The 21,144-nt window shown below is 53.1% G+C and overlaps 1 protein-coding gene across 1 annotated transcript in view; it reads left to right on the forward strand.

Moving 5' to 3' along the window:
* Positions 1–21,015, forward strand: part of LOC124462848 (cytosolic carboxypeptidase 6-like) — a 24,150-nt gene extending 3,135 nt beyond the window's left edge. Inside the window, exons 4-8 of the mRNA XM_047014515.1 lie at positions 1,313–1,424; positions 8,928–9,077; positions 10,823–10,985; positions 19,442–19,535; positions 20,194–21,015. Coding sequence (XP_046870471.1) covers positions 1,313–1,424; positions 8,928–9,077; positions 10,823–10,985; positions 19,442–19,535; positions 20,194–20,308 — 634 coding nt within the window. The 3' untranslated portion in view covers positions 20,309–21,015. The remainder of the gene's footprint in view (positions 1–1,312; positions 1,425–8,927; positions 9,078–10,822; positions 10,986–19,441; positions 19,536–20,193) is intronic.
* The last annotated feature ends 129 nt before the right edge of the window (positions 21,016–21,144 follow it).

Raw genomic sequence — 21,144 nt, forward strand, 5'->3', positions numbered from 1 at the left:
TCTCCCCTCTTCTCTCCTCTCCCCTCTTCTCTCCTCTCCCCTCTTCTCTCCTCCTCCTCTCCCCTCTTCTCTCCTCTCCCCTCTTCTCTCCTCCTCCTCTCCCCTCTTCTCTCCTCCTCACCTCTTCTCTCCTCCTACTCTCCCCTCTTCTCTCCTCCTCCTCTCCCCTCTTCTCTCCTCTCCCCTCTTCTCTCCTCCTCCTCTCCCCTCTTCTCTCCTCCTCACCTCTTCTCTCCTCCTCTTCTCCCCTCTTCTCTCCTCCTCCTCTCCCCTCTTCTCTCCTCCTCCTCTCCCCTCTTCTCTCCTCCTCCTCTCCCCTCTTCTCTCCTCTCACCTCTTCTCTCCTCCTCCTCTCCCCTCTTCTCTCCTCTCCCCTCTTCGCTCCTCCTCTCCCCTCTTCTCTCCTCCTCCTCTCCCCTCTTCTCTCCTCCTCCTCTCCCCTCTTCTCTCCTCCTCACCTCTTCTCTCCTCTCCTCCTTCTCTCTTCTCTCCTCCTCCTCTCTTCTCTCCTCCTCCTCTCCCCTCTTCTCTCCTCTCCCCTCTTCTCTCCTCTCCCCTCTTCTCTCCTCCTCTCCCCTCTTCTCTCCTCCTCTCCCCTCTTCTCTCCTCCTCCTCTCCCCTCTTCTCTCCTCCTCACCTCTTCTCTTCTCTCCTCCTCTCCTTCCCCTCCCGTGTTGGAGACGTAGATCACAGAAGTTAATCAGTCTGTGTGAGCTCCACAGTGTTTGTGGCTGCCCTCTAGTGTCTCCGCTGCGCCACTGCGCCCCAGTCTGACTGCACTAAATGTCCAGCAGGCAGGAGAGAGACATGAGCTCCAAACGTCTTGTTGTTGACTGTTGACCCTCAAAGGTTGTTTCCATCAGAGGGGATGATGAGGGCAGGCTTGCTCAACAGCGATATCACAGCATATTAGAATGTGGTCAATTACCCTCCCACCCACCCACCCTCCCGCCCTCCCTCCCTCCCTCCCTCCTCCCTGCTCCTCCCTGTCAACTGATCCAGGTCCACTAGTTGTGAGAGCAATCGAACAGATGCATGCTGGGAAGAGAATCAATCAGGGCTGAGTCCAAATGTGTGTGACAGGATCTGTATTGTTGGACACAAGCTATTTCAAAGTCACTAACACTGAGTTACCATGTCAATAACTGAATACCCTTGATATGATGAGTATAATATGGTAAAAAAATGACAGCTATACCCTCCCCTCCTTCTTCAGCTGTTCACCGTGCTGAGCTGGGAATATTTGACTTGACGCTGTGTGTGCGTGTCCATGTGTGTGTGTGTGCGTGTCCATGTGTGTGTGTGTGTCCAGGTGTTCTCTGATGGGCTTCGACTTGAACCGTCACTGGCAGGACCCCTCCCCCTGGGCCCACCCCACCCTCCATGCTGTCAAACAACTCATCGTCCAGATGAGTCAGGACCCGGTGAGTCACACACACACTCAGACACACACAGAGACACACACAGAGACACACACAGAAAGACACACACAGAGACACACACAGAGACACACAGACACGCACACAGACACACACAGAGACACGCACACAGAGTCACACACACACAAAGATACACACACACAAGCAAAAGCTTTACTCTTTCTCAGACTCTCTCTAAAATGTATGTATTTCTCTCATCACACACGTACCAGTAATGACTGTTCATAACAGATTGCTAGGTGTTATATCATGGTGCTCTCAGGGCAGAGAGAGGCAGGAGGTTCTCAGGAGCCTCTCTCTCTGTCTCTCTCTCTCTCTCGCTCTCTCTTTGTGGGAGTCATTGAATGTTCTCTCCGTTCCTGATGTTAATTATTAGCGGAGCTGCAGCTTGTTGAGTGCTGAAGGTCAGCGTGTGTCCTGGGACCAGCCTGGCCTTTACCTCCCACTCTAATCCAGGGCCGTGCGGCCCGCAGACCGCACCGCTACACTGAGATTAACCTTTTCCCCTCGACGCTGACGCCTTGATCGATGAGCTCCTTCACGGCAGAGTGATCCTCTCGTGTCTCACACGCTTCTGCTAAAACACACACTAACACACACCTGAGGAGAGGAGGAGAGGGAAGGAGAGAGGAGAGGAGGAGAGAGGTTAGGGCAGGAGGAGAGGAGAGGAGAGAAGAGGAGAGACCTACAGGCTGCAGCTCTCAGGACAGTCTCTCCAGACACCCCACTGATGTCTGGGCTTGCCAGGTGCGGCCTCCCTGCCAGTCTCCCTGCCAGCCTCCCTGCCAGCCACCCTGCCAGTCTCCCTGCCAGTCTCCCTGCCAGTCTCCCTGCCAGTCTCCCTGCCAGTCTCCCTGCCAGCCTCCCTGCCAGCCACCCTGCCAGTCTCCCTGCCAGTCTCCCTGCCAGTCTCCCTGCCAGTCTCCCTGCCAGTCTCCGTGCCAGCCACCCTGCCAGTCTCCCTGCCAGCCTCCCTGCCAGCCACCCTGCCAGTCTCCCTGCCAGTCTCCCTGCCAGTCTCCGTGCCAGCCACCCTGCCAGTCTCCCTGCCAGTCTCCGTGCCAGCCACCCTGCCAGCCTCCCTGCCAGCCACCCTGCCAGTCTCCCTGCCAGTCTCCCTGCCAGTCTCCCTGCCAGTCTCCCTGCCAGCCTCCCTGCCAGCCACCCTGCCAGTCTCCCTGCCAGTCTCCCTGCCAGTCTCCGTGCCAGCCACCCTGCCAGTCTCCCTGCCAGTCTCCCTGCCAGTCTCCGTGCCAGCCACCCTGCCAGTCTCCCTGCCAGCCACCCTGCCAGTCTCCCTGCCAGTCTCCCTGCCAGTCTCCGTGCCAGCCACCCTGCCAGTCTCCCTGCCAGCCACCCTGCCAGTCTCCCTGCCAGTCTCCCTGCCAGTCTCCCTGCCAGTCTCCCTGCCAGTCTCCGTGCCAGTCTCCCTGCCAGTCTCCGTGCCAGCCACCCTGCCAGTCTCCCTGCCAGTCTCCCTGCCAGTCTCCGTGCCAGTCTCCCTGCCAGTCTCCCTGCCAGTCTCCCTGCCAGTCTCCGTGCCAGTCTCCGTGCCAGTCTCCCTGCCAGTCTCCGTGCCAGCCACCCTGCCAGTCTCCCTGCCAGTCTCCCTGCCAGTCTCCCTGCCAGTCTCCGTGCCAGTCTCCGTGCCAGTCTCCCTGCCAGTCTCCCTGCCAGTCTCCGTGCCAGCCACCCTGCCAGTCTCCCTGCCAGCCTCCCTGCCAGCCACCCTGCCAGTCTCCCTGCCAGTCTCCCTGCCAGCCACCCTGCCAGCCACCCTGCCAGTCTCCCTGCCAGTCTCCCTGCCAGTCTCCCTGCCAGTCTCCGTGCCAGTCTCCCTGCCAGTCTCCCTGCCAGTCTCCCTGCCAGTCTCCGTGCCAGTCTCCCTGCCAGTCTCCCTGCCAGTCTCCCTGCCAGCCACCCTGCCAGTCTCCCTGCCAGTCTCCCTGCCAGTCTCCCTGCCAGTCTCCCTGCCAGTCTCCGTGCCAGTCTCCCTGCCAGTCTCCGTGCCAGTCTCCCTGCCAGTCTCCGTGCCAGTCTCCGTGCCAGTCTCCCTGCCAGTCTCCGTGCCAGTCTCCCTGCCAGTCTCCCTGCCAGTCTCCCTGCCAGTCTCCGTGCCAGTCTCCCTGCCTGTCTCCGTGCCAGTCTCCCTGCCAGTCTCCGTGCCAGTCTCCGTGCCAGTCTCCCTGCCAGTCTCCGTGCCAGTCTCCGTGCCAGTCTCCGTGCCAGTCTCCCTGCCAGTCTCCGTGCCAGTCTCCCTGCCAGTCTCCCTGCCAGTCTCCCTGCCAGTCTCCCTGCCAGTCTCCGTGCCAGTCTCCGTGCCAGTCTCCCTGCCAGTCTCCGTGCCAGTCTCCCTGCCAGTCTCCCTGCCAGTCTCCGTGCCAGTCTCCCTGCCAGCCACCCTGCCAGTCTCCCTGCCAGTCTCCGTGCCAGTCTCCCTGCCAGTCTCCCTGCCAGTCTCCCTGCCAGCCACCCTGCCAGCCACCCTGCCAGCCACCCTGCCAGCCACCCTGCCAGTCTCCCTGCCAGTCTCCGTGCCAGTCTCCCTGCCAGTCTCCGTGCCAGTCTCCCTGCCAGTCTCCGTGCCAGTCTCCCTGCCAGTCTCCCTGCCAGTCTCCCTGCCAGTCTCCGTGCCTCAGGTGTGGATGCCAGCTCCCTGGAGCCTGGCCTTCCACCTCTGCCCTCCTCACACTGGGCACGGACGCTAATGAGGCTAGTGGGCCAGGGCCTGGGGGCAGCCTGCTAGCTGAGCTCACCCTTTAATGTGCCAAGACCTGAGTGGGGCAGTAGGCTAGCGATGCTAAATCACTGGTGGTTAGCACTGCTGTACTGGATCTTGTGTTTGTTTTTCTAAGCTAATGAGCAAATGTGTGGTTGTTAGATAGCTGCGTTGCTAGTGGAGAGTCTGGGGTAGAGTGCGACCTGTTCCTAAGGACCTGACTGTTTTGAGAGGAAACAAAATACAACTGAATAAAGAAGGTTGCGGCAGGGAGAAAAGAGAGCAAAGATACAAATGGACCCTTCTACCTCCTAAAGCGATGCTTTTCCAGCTCATTTATCAGAGAAGAAGAAGAATTCCTCTTGATTGGTTGATTACTTGGGACATTCATCACAGCCGGCCTATCCCCACCGATCCGACAGCGGCGTTTTGGATCATTTGTTAAAGATGACAGAAGAGGCCAATGTTGCCATGCCTCATTTTTGACCTTTTTAATATTGGAGAATTAATTTTCCATCTGAAACAAATATATTAGGTCCTGTCACGCCACTTAGATGAATATTGCACATTGAAAATCCCCCCTCACACACACAGTCACCCTCCTCCCTGTCTAGCTTCATGTGTTCTTTCTTTATCTGTTCTTCTGGTGTTTTCTTGTGGAAGCAGGGGGATCTCTCTCTTAACCTCTCTCTACCTATCTCTGCCTCTCTCTCTCTCCTTTCTTTCTCTCTCGTCTTCTGGCGTGACCAAACCATTTCTGATCCATTTCTAAGATTTGCAGTCTACCTGTTCCCCTCCTCCCCTCTTTTTCTACTCCTCCCCCGCCTCCCACATCCCTCTCTTCCTCTCTTCCTCCCCCTGCCTCTCCCACATCCCTCTCTTCCTCCCCCTGCCTCTCCCACATCCCTCTCTTCCTCTCTTCCTCCCCCTGCCTCTCCCACATCCCTCTCTTCCTCTCTTCCTCCCCCTGCCTCTCCCACTTCCCTCTCTTCCTCCCCCTGCCTCTCCCACATCCCTCTCTTCCTCTCTTCCTCCCCCTGCCTCTCCCACATCCCTCTCTTCCTCTCTTCCTCCCCCTGCCTCTCCCACATCCCTCTCTTCCTTTCTTCCTCCCCCTGCCTCTCCCACATCCCTCTCTTCCTCTCTTCCTCCCCCTGCCTCTCCCACATCCCTCTCTTCCTCTCTTCCTCCCCCTGCCTCTCCCACATCCCTCTCTTCCTCTCTTCCTCCCCCTGCCTCTCCCACATCCCTCTCTTCCTCTCTTCCTCCCCCTTCCTCTCCCACATCCCTCTCTTCCTCCCCCGCCTCTCCCCCCACTCTCTTTCTGATTATTTGAAGGATATTGGAGTTCTGTGTTTCTTACCTCTTGCAACCCATCTGTGGTACCACATCAGACAGGCAGATGGACCGACAAACCTTTTAAAAAAGGAAAGGCTTTTTCCATCACTCTCCTCTACTCTCAGGCAGCCAGTCAGACAGTTTAACAGCTGTAGCAGTTTATGAGGCATTAACATCTCCAAGGTACAGGTCTGCCTGCCTGCCTGCCTGCCTGCCTGCCTGCCTGCCTGCCTGCCTGCCTGCCTGCCTGCTTGCCTGTCTGCCTGTCTGTCTGTCTGTCTGTCTGTCTGTCTGTCTGTCTGCCTGTCTGCCCACCTGCCTACTTGTCTTTCTTGCTATCTTTCTTTTTTTTCATTCTGCATCTCCTGATTACCAGTGACCCCTATGTTAATGAAATAATTAATAGGCTTTATCTCCATCAGTTAAGCCCAGACAGAGAGACCAGAAAGAGGGAGAGAGATTAATAGATGAAGAAATAGAGATAGAGATTAATAAAGAAAGATATTTAGAGATATTAATAGATAAAGACAGACAAGAGAGAAACAGAGAGATACCAGGAAGAGAGAGAGACCTAAAGACGGATACAGAGACAGAGGAGAGGGAGAAGGAGGTGGGTTTGGATCCAGAGGGTATAGAAGAGACAGACAGAGAGAGGGAGGTGTGAGGCTTTAGCTCAGTGGGTTAAGACTCCAGATAAACGTGGTGTAGAAACCATAGCACAGCAGTGAGTCGGACACCACGCCCTAGATCCACCAACAGAGATAAACACACTTCACAGATTCAATTTTGCCATATGCATCCTAACACCCCCGATGTTAATAGCCAGAGATTTACTGGATTAAACCAGTTTCTTCCAGCTGTTTGTCTTGCTGTGAGACAGAGCCGTGTTGCTGTGTCAGAAGTGCTGATGAGAGAAGCTCTTGTCCCAAACCAGCCTTTAGTCACGATAATCCTGCATGAATCAGCTCCTGCCCCACCAGCACAGATAAGCCAGGCGTGTAGCGCCCCTTAACAGTCCTGCTTGATAAATATGCAGCTGATGAGTGCTTGTCTGACTACGCTGGCTGGTTTGACCTTCTACTCTGGGTTCCAGTTCAGCAGCAGGTCTGGCCTCACACACGAGCACATCCAGGATCCAGCTGAGGACTGCATGCTCCGGGTTTCTCTAAGCAGCGCTTTCTCTCTGCCTTTAAAATGCTAAAGTCCTTTACTTTCTCTGTCCATCACTCTCTATCTCTGTCTCCAACCCCTTCTCTCTCTCTTTCTCTCTCTCAGATTGTCTTTTTGTGACTTTCATTCTACTCCTCTGAGTTATAATTGTCCTTAATTGCTTAATTACAATTTCAAATGAACAATTCTCTAGGTCAAAGCTGATGGTTAATTGTCCCATCAGTCATGTGTGTGGCCCCCCCAGTCTATCTGCTGTGGTTGAGTGACAGGACATTAGGGGGAGGGAGGGAGGGGAGGGAGGGAGGGAGGGAGGGAGGGAGGGAGGGAGGGAGGGAGGGAGGGAGGGAGGGAGGGAGGGAGGGAGGGAGGGAGGGAGGGAGGGAGGGGAGGGAGGGAGGGAGGGAAATGACAAACAGATGGATGGATAGATGGACTGATGGATAGATGGACAGTTGGATGGATAGATGGACTGATGGATAGATGGACAGTTGGATGGACATCTGGATAGTGTTATGAGAGGTGTACTGATGGCTGAATGAATGGGTGGAGAGAGAGATGCATTAATGACTGGCTGGGTGAGTAGATGGTTAATGGAGAAATGCAGATGCTCAACCTTTCGATCATCTATCTCCAACACCGTCTCCTCCATCTCCACCACCCTGTCCTCCATCTCCACCACTCTCTCCTCCATCTCCACCACCCTCTACTCCATCTCCACCACTCTGTCCTCCATCTCCACCACCCTCTCCTCCATCTCCACCACCCTCTCCTCCATCTCCACCACCCTGTCCTCCATCTCCACCACCCTCTCCTCCATCTCCACCACCCTCTCCTCCATCTCCACCACCCTGTCCTCCATCTCCACCACCCTCTCCTCCTTGTCCTTGCTCCTCTCCTTTACTTCTTGCTGGTGATGATGGAGAGTCTCTCTCTCTTTGTTGGAGATCCCTCAGAAATCTGGAGTCCTGTGTGGATCTCTGTGGAGCTCTTTTCTCTCCTTTCTCTCTCTCGCTCCACTCTCTCTCTCCCTCTGTCTATCTTTCTCTGCCCACCTCTCTCCCCTCTAGTTCTCTGCTCCTCCCTTTCTCTCTTTTCCTCTCTCACCCCCCCTCATCTTTCTTTTTTTCAGTTTTGTTTTCTTGTTGTTTTCCCCTCCGCTTCTCCCTCCTCCTCTCCTCTCCCCCTCCTCCCCTCCTCCTCTCCCCCTCCTCCTCTCCTCTCCCCTTCTCCTCTCCTCCTCTCCCCTCCTCCTCTCCTCCTCTCCCCTCCTCCCCTCCTGCTCTCCCCTCCTCCTCTCCCCTCCTCCTTCCCTCCTCCTCTCCTCTCCTCCTCTCCCCTCCTCCTCTCCTCTCCTCCGGGGTGCCATCCATCAGGCTGCCACAGCGAGCTTCCGGCCCTCTCCCAGCCTCCATATTTCACCGCCAGCCACCGCCCCCTGACAGCCTCGCCAGCGAAGGGAAATTGCTTTGGCTGTGAGCGGAATTTCAAGCATTGCGACGCCCAAGCCACCAACCACTCTCTCTTTCTCTCTCTCTCCTTTCTCTCTCTCCATTCTCTCCTCCACTGCTGCCACACTCTCTCCGCCCCTTCGCCACCCCAGTCGTACGACCCACAGGAAGAGTGCACTGTGGAATGTGGAATGAGAGAGAGAAAGCGAGAGAGAGAGAGAGGACAGAGAGAGGAGGGGGGGAGAAAGGTGAGAGGCCAGGCTGAACTGTGTTGCAGAGTTAGAGGGTCAGTCACATAGAGTGAGATAGAGAGTCAGAGTTGAGGATGTGAAGGTTAGACAGAGAGTGTGGTTGGGTACACCTTTACCCATATGTGTGTGTGTGTGTGTGTGTGTGTGTGTGTGTGTGTGTGTGTGTGTGTGTGTGTGTGCGTGCGCGTGTTTGGGGAGGGGGAACTGTCTAAGCTCTCTGCTCTGATAAGAAAGCTCACTGTATATTTCATCTTTGAAAACAATGTTGATGATGATAGTGCCTAACCCTGTGTGTTTCTCTCTCTCCCTCCCTCCTCTCTTTCTCTCCCTCTCTGTCTCTCTCCCCCCATCTCCCTGTCTATCTCTCCCTCTCTATCTCTCCCTCTCTATCTCTCCCTCTCTATCTCTCCCTATCTCTCTCTCTCTCCCTCCCTCTCTCCCTCTCTCTCTCTCTCTCTCTCTCTCTCTCCCTCTCTCTCTGTCTCTCTCTCTCTCTCTCTCTCTCCCTCTGTCTCCCTCTATCTCTGTCTCTCCATCTCTCTCTCTGTCTCTCTCTCTGAAGGTGGGTCTGGAGTTCTACATAGATGTCCACGCCCACTCCACCATGCTGAACGGCTTCATGTATGGCAACGTGTTTGAGGAGGAGGAGCGTGTGCAGAGACAGGCCGTGTTCCCCCGCCTGCTGTGCAACAACGCACCAGACTTCTCCTTCGTAAGCCCCGCCCACGCCGCCACGGCTGCCTATCACAGCACCACAAACCGCACATATCCATAAGGTCCAGCCTATCACAGTATGCCCTCTGAAGGTAGCGTGGTGGAGATTCTGTGGCTTCCTCTGACTCCACGTCCTCCCTCTCCATATTCTGCCTTCATCCTCCATCTTTATTTAGCTCTGACAGCCTGTTTCCTCCTCCAGCTACTGTAACCTTTGACCTTCAGTTTCTGTGGACATTTCCCTGCAGTTTCAGTTTTACCGGGACAGCCAGCCAGAACACTACCCCTCACCCTGTCAAACTGGAGAGAGAGAGAGAGAGAGATAGAGGGAGAGAGAGGGGGGAAGAGGGGATAGAGAGGGACGGAGGGAGAGAGAAGGGGGAAGAGGGAGAGAGAGGGACGGAGAGAGAGAGGGGGGAAGAGGGATAGAGAGGGGGGGAGAGGGATAGAGAGGGACGGAGGGAGAGAGAGGGGGGGCTTTTTTCTCAACATGTATTCTTTTAAATTATTATTGATCTTTTTTCTGTGATCATCATTATTTATTTTATTTAATAATGCTTTGGCACTGTAAAAAGCAGTTTGCCATGCAAATAAAGCTTATTTTAATTGGATATTGAATTGTGAGAGAGAGAGAGAGAGGAGAGAGAGAGAGAGAGAGAGAGAGAGAGAGAGAGAGAGAGAGAGAGAGAGAGAGAGGAGAGAGAGAGAGTTGGAAAGCGAAAACAATAATGATTTGGTAATCAATTTGAGTAAACCAAATTATAAAACAGCTGAGACTAAACTAAATCACCCACAGAAAAACACCAGCAACCTTATATATACCGACTGATCCAGAAACCCAGAGTTGCTGTGAGCAGAGAGCACAGCCAGTCTGATCCAGGGAGCACAGCCGGTCTGACCCAGGGAGCACAGCTGGTCTGACCCAGAGAGCACAGCCGGTCTGACCCAGGGAGCACAGCTGGTCTGACCCAGAGAGCACAGCCGGTCTGACCCAGGGAGCACAGCTGGTCTGACCCAGAGAGCACAGCCGGTCTGACCCAGAGAGCACAGCCGGTCTGACCCAGGGAGCACAGCTGGTCTGACCCAGAGAGCACAGCTGGTCTGACCCCAGAGAGCACAGCTGGTCTGACCCAGGGAGCACAGCTGGTCTGACCCAGGGAGCACAGCTGGTCTGACCCAGAGAGCACAGCTGGTCTGACCCAGAGAGCACAGTTGGTCTGACCCAGAGAGCATAGCTGGTCTGACCCAGAGAGCACAGCTGGTCTGACCCAGGGAGCACAGCTGGTCTGTCCCAGAGAGCACAGCTGGTCTGACCCAGACACAGGAGCTATGCCAATGTTGTAACACACTGGAGGATTTGACAGTTGCAATTTCTTAATCAATTCTACGAAATTTAAATACAATCTGAAATCAATGTTTACCTCACGTTATGAGGAATTGACCGCCCTCTTGAATATGTGCCTGTGTCGTCCCTAACCCTAACCCTAAACCGCTTAGAAACCAATAATGGAAAATGTAATTATTTTAAATTAATCATAAGTAACATATTGGTTTACATGTATCGACACATTTCACAGATCTAGAAGGTGCTTTGTGTGATCAAAATGGTCTCATATCCTCTCTCTCTCTCTTTGACTGTCTGTTCCTTTCCTCTCTTCTACTGTCTTCCTCTTCTAACAACCTTTCCTCTATCTCTCTCCCCTTGTCTGTGCCTCCCTCTATCTCTCTCCCTCCCTCTCTCAGTCCAACACGTCGTTTAACCGGGACGTGGTGAAGGCCGGTACAGGAAGGCGTTTCCTGGGAGGTCTCCTAGATGACACGTCCTACTGCTACACCCTGGAGGTGTCCTTCTACAGCTACATGAGCGCCAGTAGCACCACCCCCGTACCCTACACCGAGGAAACATGTATCCTGTCATCCTCCTGCCTCCAACTGCCTCTCTCTACCTCCCCCTGCCTGTACCTGCCGCCTCCTGCTTCTGTCTGCCTCCTTATTCTCATACTCCCCCCCTTCCCACTCCCCTCCTCTCCTCTCCCCTTCCCCTCTTCTCCTCTCGTCCCCCTTCTCCTCCCCTCTCCTCCTCCCCTCCTCTCATCCCCTCTCCCTCTCCTCTCCTCCCCTCTCCTCCCCTCTCCTCCTCCCCTCCTCTCCTCTCCTCTCCCCTCCTCCTCCTCTCCTCTCCTCCCCTCTCCTCCCCTCTCCTCCCCTCTCCTCCTCCCCTCCTCTCCTCTCCTCTCCCCTCCTCTCCTCTCCTCTCCTCTCCTCCCCTCTCCTCCCCTCTCCTCCTCCCCTCCTCTCCTCTCCTCTCCTCCCCTCTCCTCCCCTCTCCTCTTCCCCTCCTCTCCTCTCCTCCTCCTCTCCTCTCCTCCTCCTCTCCCTCCTCCTCCTCCTCTCCTCCTCCTCTCCTCTCCTCCTCCCCTCCTCTCCTCTCCTCTCCTCTCCTCTCCTCTCCCCTCCTCTCCTCTCCCCTCCTCTTCTCTCCCCTCCTCTCCTCTCCTCCCCTCTCCTCTCCTCTCCTCTCCTCTCCTCTCCTCTCCTTCCTCTCCTCTCCTCTCCTCTCCTCTCCCCTCCCCTCCCCTCCTCTCCTCTCCTCCCCTCTCCTCTCCTCTCCTCTCATCTCCCCTCCTCTCCTCTCCCCTCCCCTCCCCTCCTCTCCTCTCCTCTCTCTCCTCCTCCTCTCCTCTCCTCCCCTCTCCTCCTGCTAACATCTGTCTCCTCCCATCAGAGGCAGCCTGTTGTCCAGTCAGTCTAGAGATGATCGACCCACATCCTCTCATGCTGTCTATCCATGTTAGCTTAGACTGTAGGAGCAGAGCGTGTGTGTGTATGGGTGTGTGTGTGTGAGTGTGTGTGTGTGTGGCTGGAGCCTGCTTCTCTGGCAACACGATGGGGAAAAGCATTTAGAAGTGGGCTGAGACGGTTCAGTATTCCACGATTGTGTGTGTTCGTGTGTGCGTTCGTGTGTGCGTTTGTGTGTGCGTTTGTGTGTGCGTTTGTGTTAGCGTTTGTGTGTGCTAGATTGTTTACAGGAATCTGTGTATGTGGGTTGTATCTTGTTATCTGCTACATTGTAGCGCGGGGACAGATACCAGCTATGGAAGCAGCAACTTACAGACCATTCTGTCTTAAACCCAATCCTCTTCTCCCTTATGGCCTGTGTGTGTGTGTGTGTGTGTGTGTGTGTGTGTGTGTGTGTGTGTGTGTGTGTGTGTGTGTGTGTGTGTGTGTGTGTGTGTGTGTGTGTGTGTGTTATCTCCATTCAATATGTGTGTTCCTGAGGGAAATTCGTCTGGACTACTAAAGCCTTTTACTGGATCAATGCTTCTGGTCCTGAATGGAGAAAATGCAGACTGTGTGTGTGTTTGCCTATGCTGCCCTGGCAACAGTGCATGTCTTCACAGAAACCTGTAATGAGCTGAGATGTTGATAATGTCAGTCTATTGTCGGCTCCTCTCTTCTCCTCTCTTCTCCTCTCTTCTCCTCTCTTCTCCTCTCTTCTCCTCTCTTCTCCTTTCCTGTCCATTCCTCCCTCCATCCACCAGCCAAACAGGTCTCATTCAGACCTATTGATTTGCTAATCCTTCCTGGTGTCATTATAGCGGCAGTTAGTGATTGGAGTGTGCATGTTCCTGTGCGTCTGTGCCTGTTCTTGTGTGTGTGTGTGTGTGTGTGTGTGAGTGAGGGTGGAGGCTGCTTCTCTGGGTGTGTGTGTGTGTGTGAGTGAGGGTGGAGGCTGCTTCTCTGGGTGTGTGTATGTGTGCGGTAACCAGGCTGGATGTGTGGAGTCATGTCTGTTCCAGTGCGTTCTATCAGATAGGTGGTGACAGTCCAGCGAGCCGAGCCCCAGATCCAGACACAGAGCATGCACCGTGTGTGTATGTGTGTGTGTGTGTGTGTCTTTTGTTTTCAGAGGGATAATGGAACACGAACAGGAGCACACACCCACACCTCCAGCTACTGCACTGATCTGATCACACAGATAAAGACCAGGAGGGAAGAGAAGAGACTGATAGATGGTAAGATGAGAAAGTAGCAGAAAGAGAGAGAGAGGAAGAGGAAGGAAGGAAGAGACAGAGATGTGCCGATAAGGAGGAGAGATGAAGGTCTGAGAGGTAGAGGAAAGAAGTGTGTGGCTTTAGTGCCCTCTACTGTTAGAAGTTGGAACTGTTGAGTTTAGACTTGGTGTGTGTGTTTGAGAAAGAAGTGCAAGCCCTACTGAAGGTCAAGCTCTACCGAGGGAGGGGCAGGTATAGGTGGATACAGGATGGAGGAGGCTAGAAGAAGGGTGGGGGGGGGTCAGTGGGGAGAGGGGGTCAGGCGGAGCAGTGTAGAGCAGAGATTGAGGTCAGACAGGTTGAAGGAAAGGACCATGTTGCTTTTCACGAGCCAGCGCTCTGCTCGATGGAGCGTTCAAATCATCAACGAAGACCTTTACCCCCCACCCCCCCCTCACCCCACCCCCCCCCTCACCCCACCCCCCCTCCGCTCACACTATGAAAACAAATACACGACAAATAAATAATTACCCCACATGCTCACACACAAACACACACACATACACACACCTGCCTACAACTATGACAGAGTACAAAATGAAATGTTTCACCTTTTAGCAGCACAACCTCTGATCACAGTGGAGGGCTGTAGAGTTGGAGGGGAGGCTTCCAGTGCATTATGGGAAAGGGTTTCCATGACACCCCCTCATCTTTGAGAGGCTCATTATAGAAGACCATTGTGCTGTGAATGTTGGCTGTCTGAACAGCTGGATAAACCCACTCTCTTCATCTCTCCCTCCTTGTCTCTCTCTCTCTCCTCATCTCTCTCTCTCTTCACCTCTCTCTCATCATCTCTCTCTTCATCTCTCTCCTCATCTCTCTCCTCACCTCTCTCTTCATCTCTCTCTCTCTTCATCTCTCTTTCTTCATCTCTCTCTATTCATCTCTCTCTCTCGTTATCTCTCTCACCTCTCTCTCTTCATCTTTCTCCTCATCTCTCTCTCCTCATCTCTCTTCATCTCTGTCTCTCTCCTCATCTTTCTCTCATCATCTCTCTCCTCACCTCTCTCTCTCTTCATCTCTCTCCTCATCTCTCTCTCCTCATCTCTCTCTCTTCATCTCTGTCTCTCTCTTCATCTCTCTCCTCACCTCTCTCTCTTCATCTCTCTCTCTCCTCATCTCTCTCTCTTCATCTATTTCTCTCCTCATCTCTCTTCATCTCTCTCTCTTCATCTCTCTCTCCTCAGCACTCCTCAGCACTTCCTGTCTGGGAGTTTCTCCTTCCTTAGTCTGCTGATTGAAGGGTGCAGAAACCAACCCAGTCAGAGCAGGTTATAAATATCCTCCCCATCTCAGATGGAGATGGAAATATCCCATGTTGAACTTCCGGCTCTAAAGTTACAAAGTCATTTGTTAGGTAATACAGTCATGATGTCAAGGATGGAGCAGGAACTCTGTCAGGATCATCTGGTTCTGCTGGTTGGTCTATTTTCTCTGATGAACTTTGTCTTATGATGTGGTGCTGACCTCAGTGAGTCAGGTGGAGAGGAGAGGAGGGAGGGAGAAGAGAGGGGGAAGGTTAAGAGATTCTGGGACCTAGTTCAAAAACCAGCTTGACGCTTCTATTCAGAGAGATGGAGAGAGAGAGAGAGAGAGAGAGAACTCTGTGACTTTCAACGCTTCTCTTCAAAAACTTTATCATTTACTGAAACTCACAGTGGACATGGCCTGATTGGATGATAGTGTCTAGCCTAAGGGCTTGCGATCATGCGATTGGCTGAGGCCGAAGCAGTGAGAGGCACCCATTGCCCTTTTCTGTGAAGACAGGTGAACAAACAACCAAACTGGTTGACACACACAGACACACACACACAGACACACACACAGACACACACACAGACACACCCAGGGTGCTGACAGCTATGTGCGTGTAGAAGATCCCATCTCTTTGACAACGCTGTGACACAGAGACACGCACTAAGCATGAGAGCGTGACACTGTCAGAAGAGTCTGAGTAGCAGGCTGTGGATGAGAACATGTCAGCCGTCTCGCCTCCACAGTTCTGACTCCCACGACACGGACAGTGACAAGTATGCAAATGATGGCTGGGGGGGCAAATATACTCTCCCTGTCTCTGTTCATCACAGTTTTAGTGTGTGTGCCTCAGTGTGTGTGTGTCAGTGTGTGTGTCAGTGTGTGTCAGTGTGTGTGTGTGCCCTCTCTTGAGAGGCTTTTACTCTGGTAACATTCCTTACAGTGCACACACCAAGTGTAAGCCTAAATCAATATCTTCAAACAAATGAAATCCTAAAAGTCAATACCAATTGTTTTGCTTGACAGCAATCTATGGAGGTTTGAGTTGGGGAGGGTTGATTTTCTCCTCTCAACTCCCCTCCTCTCTCTCATCTCGTCCCTCCAACCCTCCCTCCTCTCATCCATCCCCTCCTTCCACCTGTCCTCTCTTCTCTTCTACATTCTTCTCTCTTCTTTTCTCCTCTTCTGTCATCTCCTGTTCGTCCTCTCTTCCCCTCAGTTAGGTCATCAGACAGGATCCGGTCTGTGGGTCAGAGAACACACCCAATAACCCCCGCCCTCTCCAAACCCAGAAACACTTAGACCGGCTCCTTATCACTGCTGTCACTGGCCATTACGACCAAGACTAAAGATGGGAGCCTTATCTGATGGTGTGTGTGTGTTTCTCCTCATAGGAGCTACACTACAGGTCAGTGCCTTCAAACCCATGTCCTACGTGGAACGCCGGCCTCTCATTAGCCAGAGTGCCAGACCTTGGCTGACAAACTTCCAGAACACTCTGAGCCGCCCCCGAGGACTTGTCCTGGAGGGCGTCGTGCCGTGTCCCTGTTGTGTCCCTGTTGTGTTTCCTCCGTGTTGACTAGTGTTTACATTAGCATGGCTAATTAGCCAGCGGTGACAGGACCTGACAGGGCTGTATCGATGTCTCGTCCGTCCTCCTCGCTCCTCGTCCCCGCTGTCCTGTCTCCGTCTCTGCGTCTCCCTGTCAGGTGCGAGGCGTGACGGAAGCAGATACGTTGTAAACAAAAGGATAAACAAATCATCGGGTCTGTCCCCCGATCCATCCTGTTGCTCCGCGGGACGTCTTGTCTATCAGTCTCTCAAAGGGACGCGTCCATCAGCCACCACTGAAGACCTGGATCAGTCGGAAACGACCGCAGTGTTTGTTAAACCTCTCTCACACACGAGTGCTTACACACACACACACCCACACACACACACCTGTGTGTCCCCTGGACTACACCGGGGTGTTAGTGACACACATTCATGCATCTTAGACTCCACAAGAGAGGGGTTTGGGGTTAGGGGTCACTGGCGTCATGGCACGTCTCACTTCTCCACGTCTCACTTCTCCACGTCTCACTTCTCCACGTCTCACTCACTGTTTCCTGGCACACACATCACTTCCTGATGCACGCGGCCCGTTCCAGCCACTCTGGTTGCCGTTGGCGATGAGCCACAACAGCCAATTTGGGAGTTGGAGCGCCCCAATGTGCAGCTGTTATGCAGATGAAGTCTTCTCCTCTCCAGTTCTGCACACACACGCACACACACACACACACGCCCGTGCGCCAGTCCCTCTCCAAACTTCCCGTAATAGATGTGAGCCGTGACATCACAAGCTGGGAGGCCATCTGTACGCGGCGGGGTCCGAGGCTATTCCTGTCTCCGCTCTGAGCGCGCTCAGATCCCCGGCCCCCTTATGGCACTGACGCGGGAGGGGAACTCCAAACTTCCCCGAGGTCAGATGTGAAGGGTAGAGCAGAGGGGGAGGGAGGGAGGGAGTCTGTGTTTTGGGAGGGGTGGTGTGACAACACCTTCGCACAGCCCATAAATAGCGCTCCACTTGTCTCCGTGACGATGGAGGAATCGTGTAGAGGGCTGCAGGGTCAGCTGACCTGCAGAGCGCGTCTCTGTCTGAAGAACATTGTGCATGCTTCCATCACCATCTGCAGCTGTGCGGTCTGGATGTGTCCAGCATCCTCACCAACAGGGGTAGGAAGGGGGCTGTGAGAGTCAGATCTGCATCACCTATGTGATCATTTTCTGGGATGATGGCAGACAGACAGACAGACAGACAGACAGACAGACAGACAGACAGACAGGCAGGCAGGCAGGCAGGCAGGCAGGCAGGCAGGCAGACAGGGTGTGATCTGATGAGCTGCCACCATGTGGAGGTTTGCTACCAGCCACATGCCTGCTGGGTGATGAATGGTGAATCCAAACACTAACACACGGGTGCCACGGTGACGAACTAGCAACCCAGGGGTGTACACAGATGTACCCATATCGCACACACCATGTCAGCTGGGGGGGGGGGGGGGATGGGTAAGATGAGTTCAAGAAAACCTACAAGCTAAAATCTTGTTACTGCATGTGTGTGTGTGTGTGTGTGTGTGGACATGAAACAAAGGTGAGTCGGTCCACACTCGACCAGGATGGATGGTTTATAAGTTAACAGCGTTAGATAATAGGATTTCACCTGCAGGCCCAACGATTTATGGCTTGGAGGTAGTTCTCTGACCGTTGCGAAAGATTGGAAAGCGGAAAATAAAAAATGACTGGATCACTGTCTTGGCTTTCGGTTTCCCGGGGGTTTGTTTCAATCACCGCCACACGGCCCGGGTGTAGGATCGACTCGCAGATGACGGGAGGGGTGAAAGATGATCTCTCTGTGGAGTTGGATGACTGGGGTGTGTCTGCCTGGGGAAGAACACTGGGGTACAGAACAGCCCTGCTGGACAGCCTGCTGGTGGGTGTCACGTCCAGCCTTGATGCTGGGTGGATGGATAGATCCTTGAAATAGATGGATGGATAGATATGGGTGAATGGACAACTGTTTGGATGGTTTGTTGTTGGGAAGAAGAGAGAAATGGGATCAGTGGAATGATGGATAAATGAATATCTAGAAGGATTTTTTATGGATGGTACCTGTCCTAGTTTGTTCCAATCTTCTGATGTCGTTTGTCTTGTAGAGAAACCCCGTAGAAAGGCCCCCTTTGCCCACCACATCAACAGCAACCTGGAAACAATGTTCCTGTTCGGAACATTCAGACTTAATCTCAATCATATAGTTATGGCTTCGTGTTTTGGGCTTTAGAAATGGCAACATGCCGCCATGGCAACAGCACTGAGAGGCTGCAGCGGTTTTATGATGGAGAATCTGGAGCTGTTGACGTTTCTCCATAGTGTGTGTGCATGTGTGTGTGTGTGTGCATGTTAGAGCGTGTTTATTTAAGCTGTGGTCTGATAAATTTAAATAAAGCTTTAGCAGTAAGTAATTGCCACAATGTGATGCCTTCCACCTCCACAGTTTGACTGACTGGACTGAAATGCAGTTGATTTAGCTTCACTTAGTGCACAGCACTGTCGTACCCCCAGGAATGTACTCTGCATATTTCTTCATCAAGCTATTGCTTAGTTATTTACTGCAAATGGCTTTGTCGGCGCTACTAGACGCTGGTATTCATTTATTTCCTTGACTACCAGGATAAAAGGGGATTCAGCAGTGTGGTGAGTTTGTGTTGTTGTTTTGGGATTACTGCTTCTGTGGTCTTACAGACAGAGCATGTATGAGCACCATAGAGGAACCAGCGTCAGTCCTCTGACCAGTGCCAGGTGAGGCAGGGGACACCTTGCTGTGTGAGAGAGATCCTGCAGGGCTGCAGTAGCACACCCTGAGAGAGAGATCCTGCAGGACTGCAGTAGCACACCCTGAGAGAGAGCCTACAGGGCTGCAGTAGCACACCCTGAGAGAGACCCTGCAGGACTGCAGTAGCACACCCTGAGAGAGAGACCCTGCAGCACTGCAGTAGCACACCCTGAGAGAGAGACCCTGCAGCACTGCAGTAGCACACCCTGAGAGAGAGAGCCTGCAGGACTGCAGTAGCACACCCTGAAAGAGAGACCCTGCAGGGCTGCAGTAGCACACCCTGAGAGAGAGAGCCTGCAGGGCTGCAGTAGCACACCCTGAGAGAGACCCTGCAGGGCTGCTGTAGCACACCCTGAGAGAGAGACCCTGCAGGGCTGCAGTAGCACACCCTGAGAGGGAGACCCTGCAGGACTGCAGCAGCACACCCTGAGAGAGAGACCCTGCAGGGCTGCAGTAGCACACCCTGAGAGAGAGACCCTGCAGGACTGCAGCAGCACACCCTGAGAGAGAGAGCCTGCAGGGCTGCAGTAGCACACCCTGAGAGAGAGAGCCTGCAGGGCTGCAGTAGCACACCCTGAGAGAGACCCTGCAGGACTGCAGTAGCACACCCTGAGAGAGAGCCTGCAGGGCTGCAGTAGCACACCCTGAGAGACAGACCCTCCTTGACAAGCGTCGTCTCAGATATGAGGCTGGGTAGGAACGTGGCTCGCACCTTCCTGGACTACTACAAACTCAACAACGTCATCAAAGACCACGTCCCCGCACACATACACAGGTACCTACTACATATACACACACACACACATACACAGGTACCTACCACATATACACACACACACACATACACAGGTACCTACCACATATACACACACACACACATACACAGGTACCTACCACATATACACACACACATACACAGGTACCTACCACATATACACACACACACACATACACAGGTACCTACCACATATACACACACACAAATACACAGGTACCTGTTTGTCTGTCTATCTAACATGCCTGTCTGTCTATCTAACGTGCCTGTCTGTTTATCTTACATGCCTGTCTGTCTATCTAACATGCCTGTCTCTCTATCTAACCTGCCTGTCTGTCTATCTAACATGCCTGTCTGTCTATCTAACATGCCTGTCTGTCTATCTTACATGCCTGTCTCTCTATCTAACATGCCTGTCTGTCTATCTAACATGCCTGTCTGTCTATCTAACATGCCTGTCTGTCTATCTTACATGCCTGTCTGTCTATCTAACATGCCTGTCTGTCTATCTAACATGCCTGTCAGTTTATCTAACATGCCTGTCTGTCTATCTAACATGCCTGTCTGTTTATCTAACATGCCTGTCTGTCTATCTAACATGCCTGTCAGTTTATCTAACCTGCCTGTCTGTCTATCTAACATGCCGGTCTGTCCTCAGCTCAGAAGTTTCGCCCCCAGCCCACGGTCGGCAAGGCAACGGGAGGAACCAAGGGATGGAAAGAGGAGAAAGTGAGAAGGAGAGGAAGAATCAAGGAGTTAAAGGAGGCTTCTAGACCTGCCCAACAGCACCTGCTGCCTGGCGGACAGCTGGTCTGAGCCTGCTGTGTCTGTCTAAGACTCCTATCATCTCCTCTACTCACCTTAAGGCCCATGACATGGTCCCTTTCACACGCACATACACACACGCACGCACACACACACACACACACACACACACACGCACTCGCATGAGGTTGGGGATTAGGAGTCAGGAAGAGAGGATGGGATTGGTAGGAAACAAGGGTACGTGTTTGAGGTTCATGCTGATAGGACAAGGACTCAATTTATGCACTCTTTAACACGCACGGCCGTTATCAGCAGAGCAGCGTGCAGCTTCGCTCTCACAGACTGAGCACGCTCAGATAGCGTCCCGAAAGACTGGAAGGATGGACTTGACGCCTGACTCGAATTAAATGTTTGAAGTAGATCGAGTGTGACACATCTACAAACTCCATGAGGCCTTTAAATGAAAAGCTCATTTAAATTAGATTTCACCACATGCTTCCACATTTCATAATGTGCGTGTAAGATTATTTTTGTTTCGTGAATGCATTTTCCTTTCAGTTTTTGAGTAGTGCACTGTAGCCTGTGTTTATTTTGCCTGTGTTTATTTTCTCATAGGCCTATGCATTACTCGAGTCACTTAAATCAAAGGTTTGTGATAATGGTGCTTTGTTAATTTCACTGTCAATGCACCGTTTATGGTGTGGATATGGATGAGCCGTGAATAAAACATGTACCACACCACCTGTGTGAAGTTGGCATAACCACCGCAAAACGTCGGCAAGATTTCCTAAATTGTGTGTGATCCGTTTATCCTGATTTGATTTGTGCTGGTTTGTGCAGAGCT

Source organism: Hypomesus transpacificus, unplaced genomic scaffold (genome assembly GCF_021917145.1).
Source record: "Hypomesus transpacificus isolate Combined female unplaced genomic scaffold, fHypTra1 scaffold_256, whole genome shotgun sequence".
Lineage (NCBI taxonomy): Eukaryota > Metazoa > Chordata > Actinopteri > Osmeriformes > Osmeridae > Hypomesus > Hypomesus transpacificus.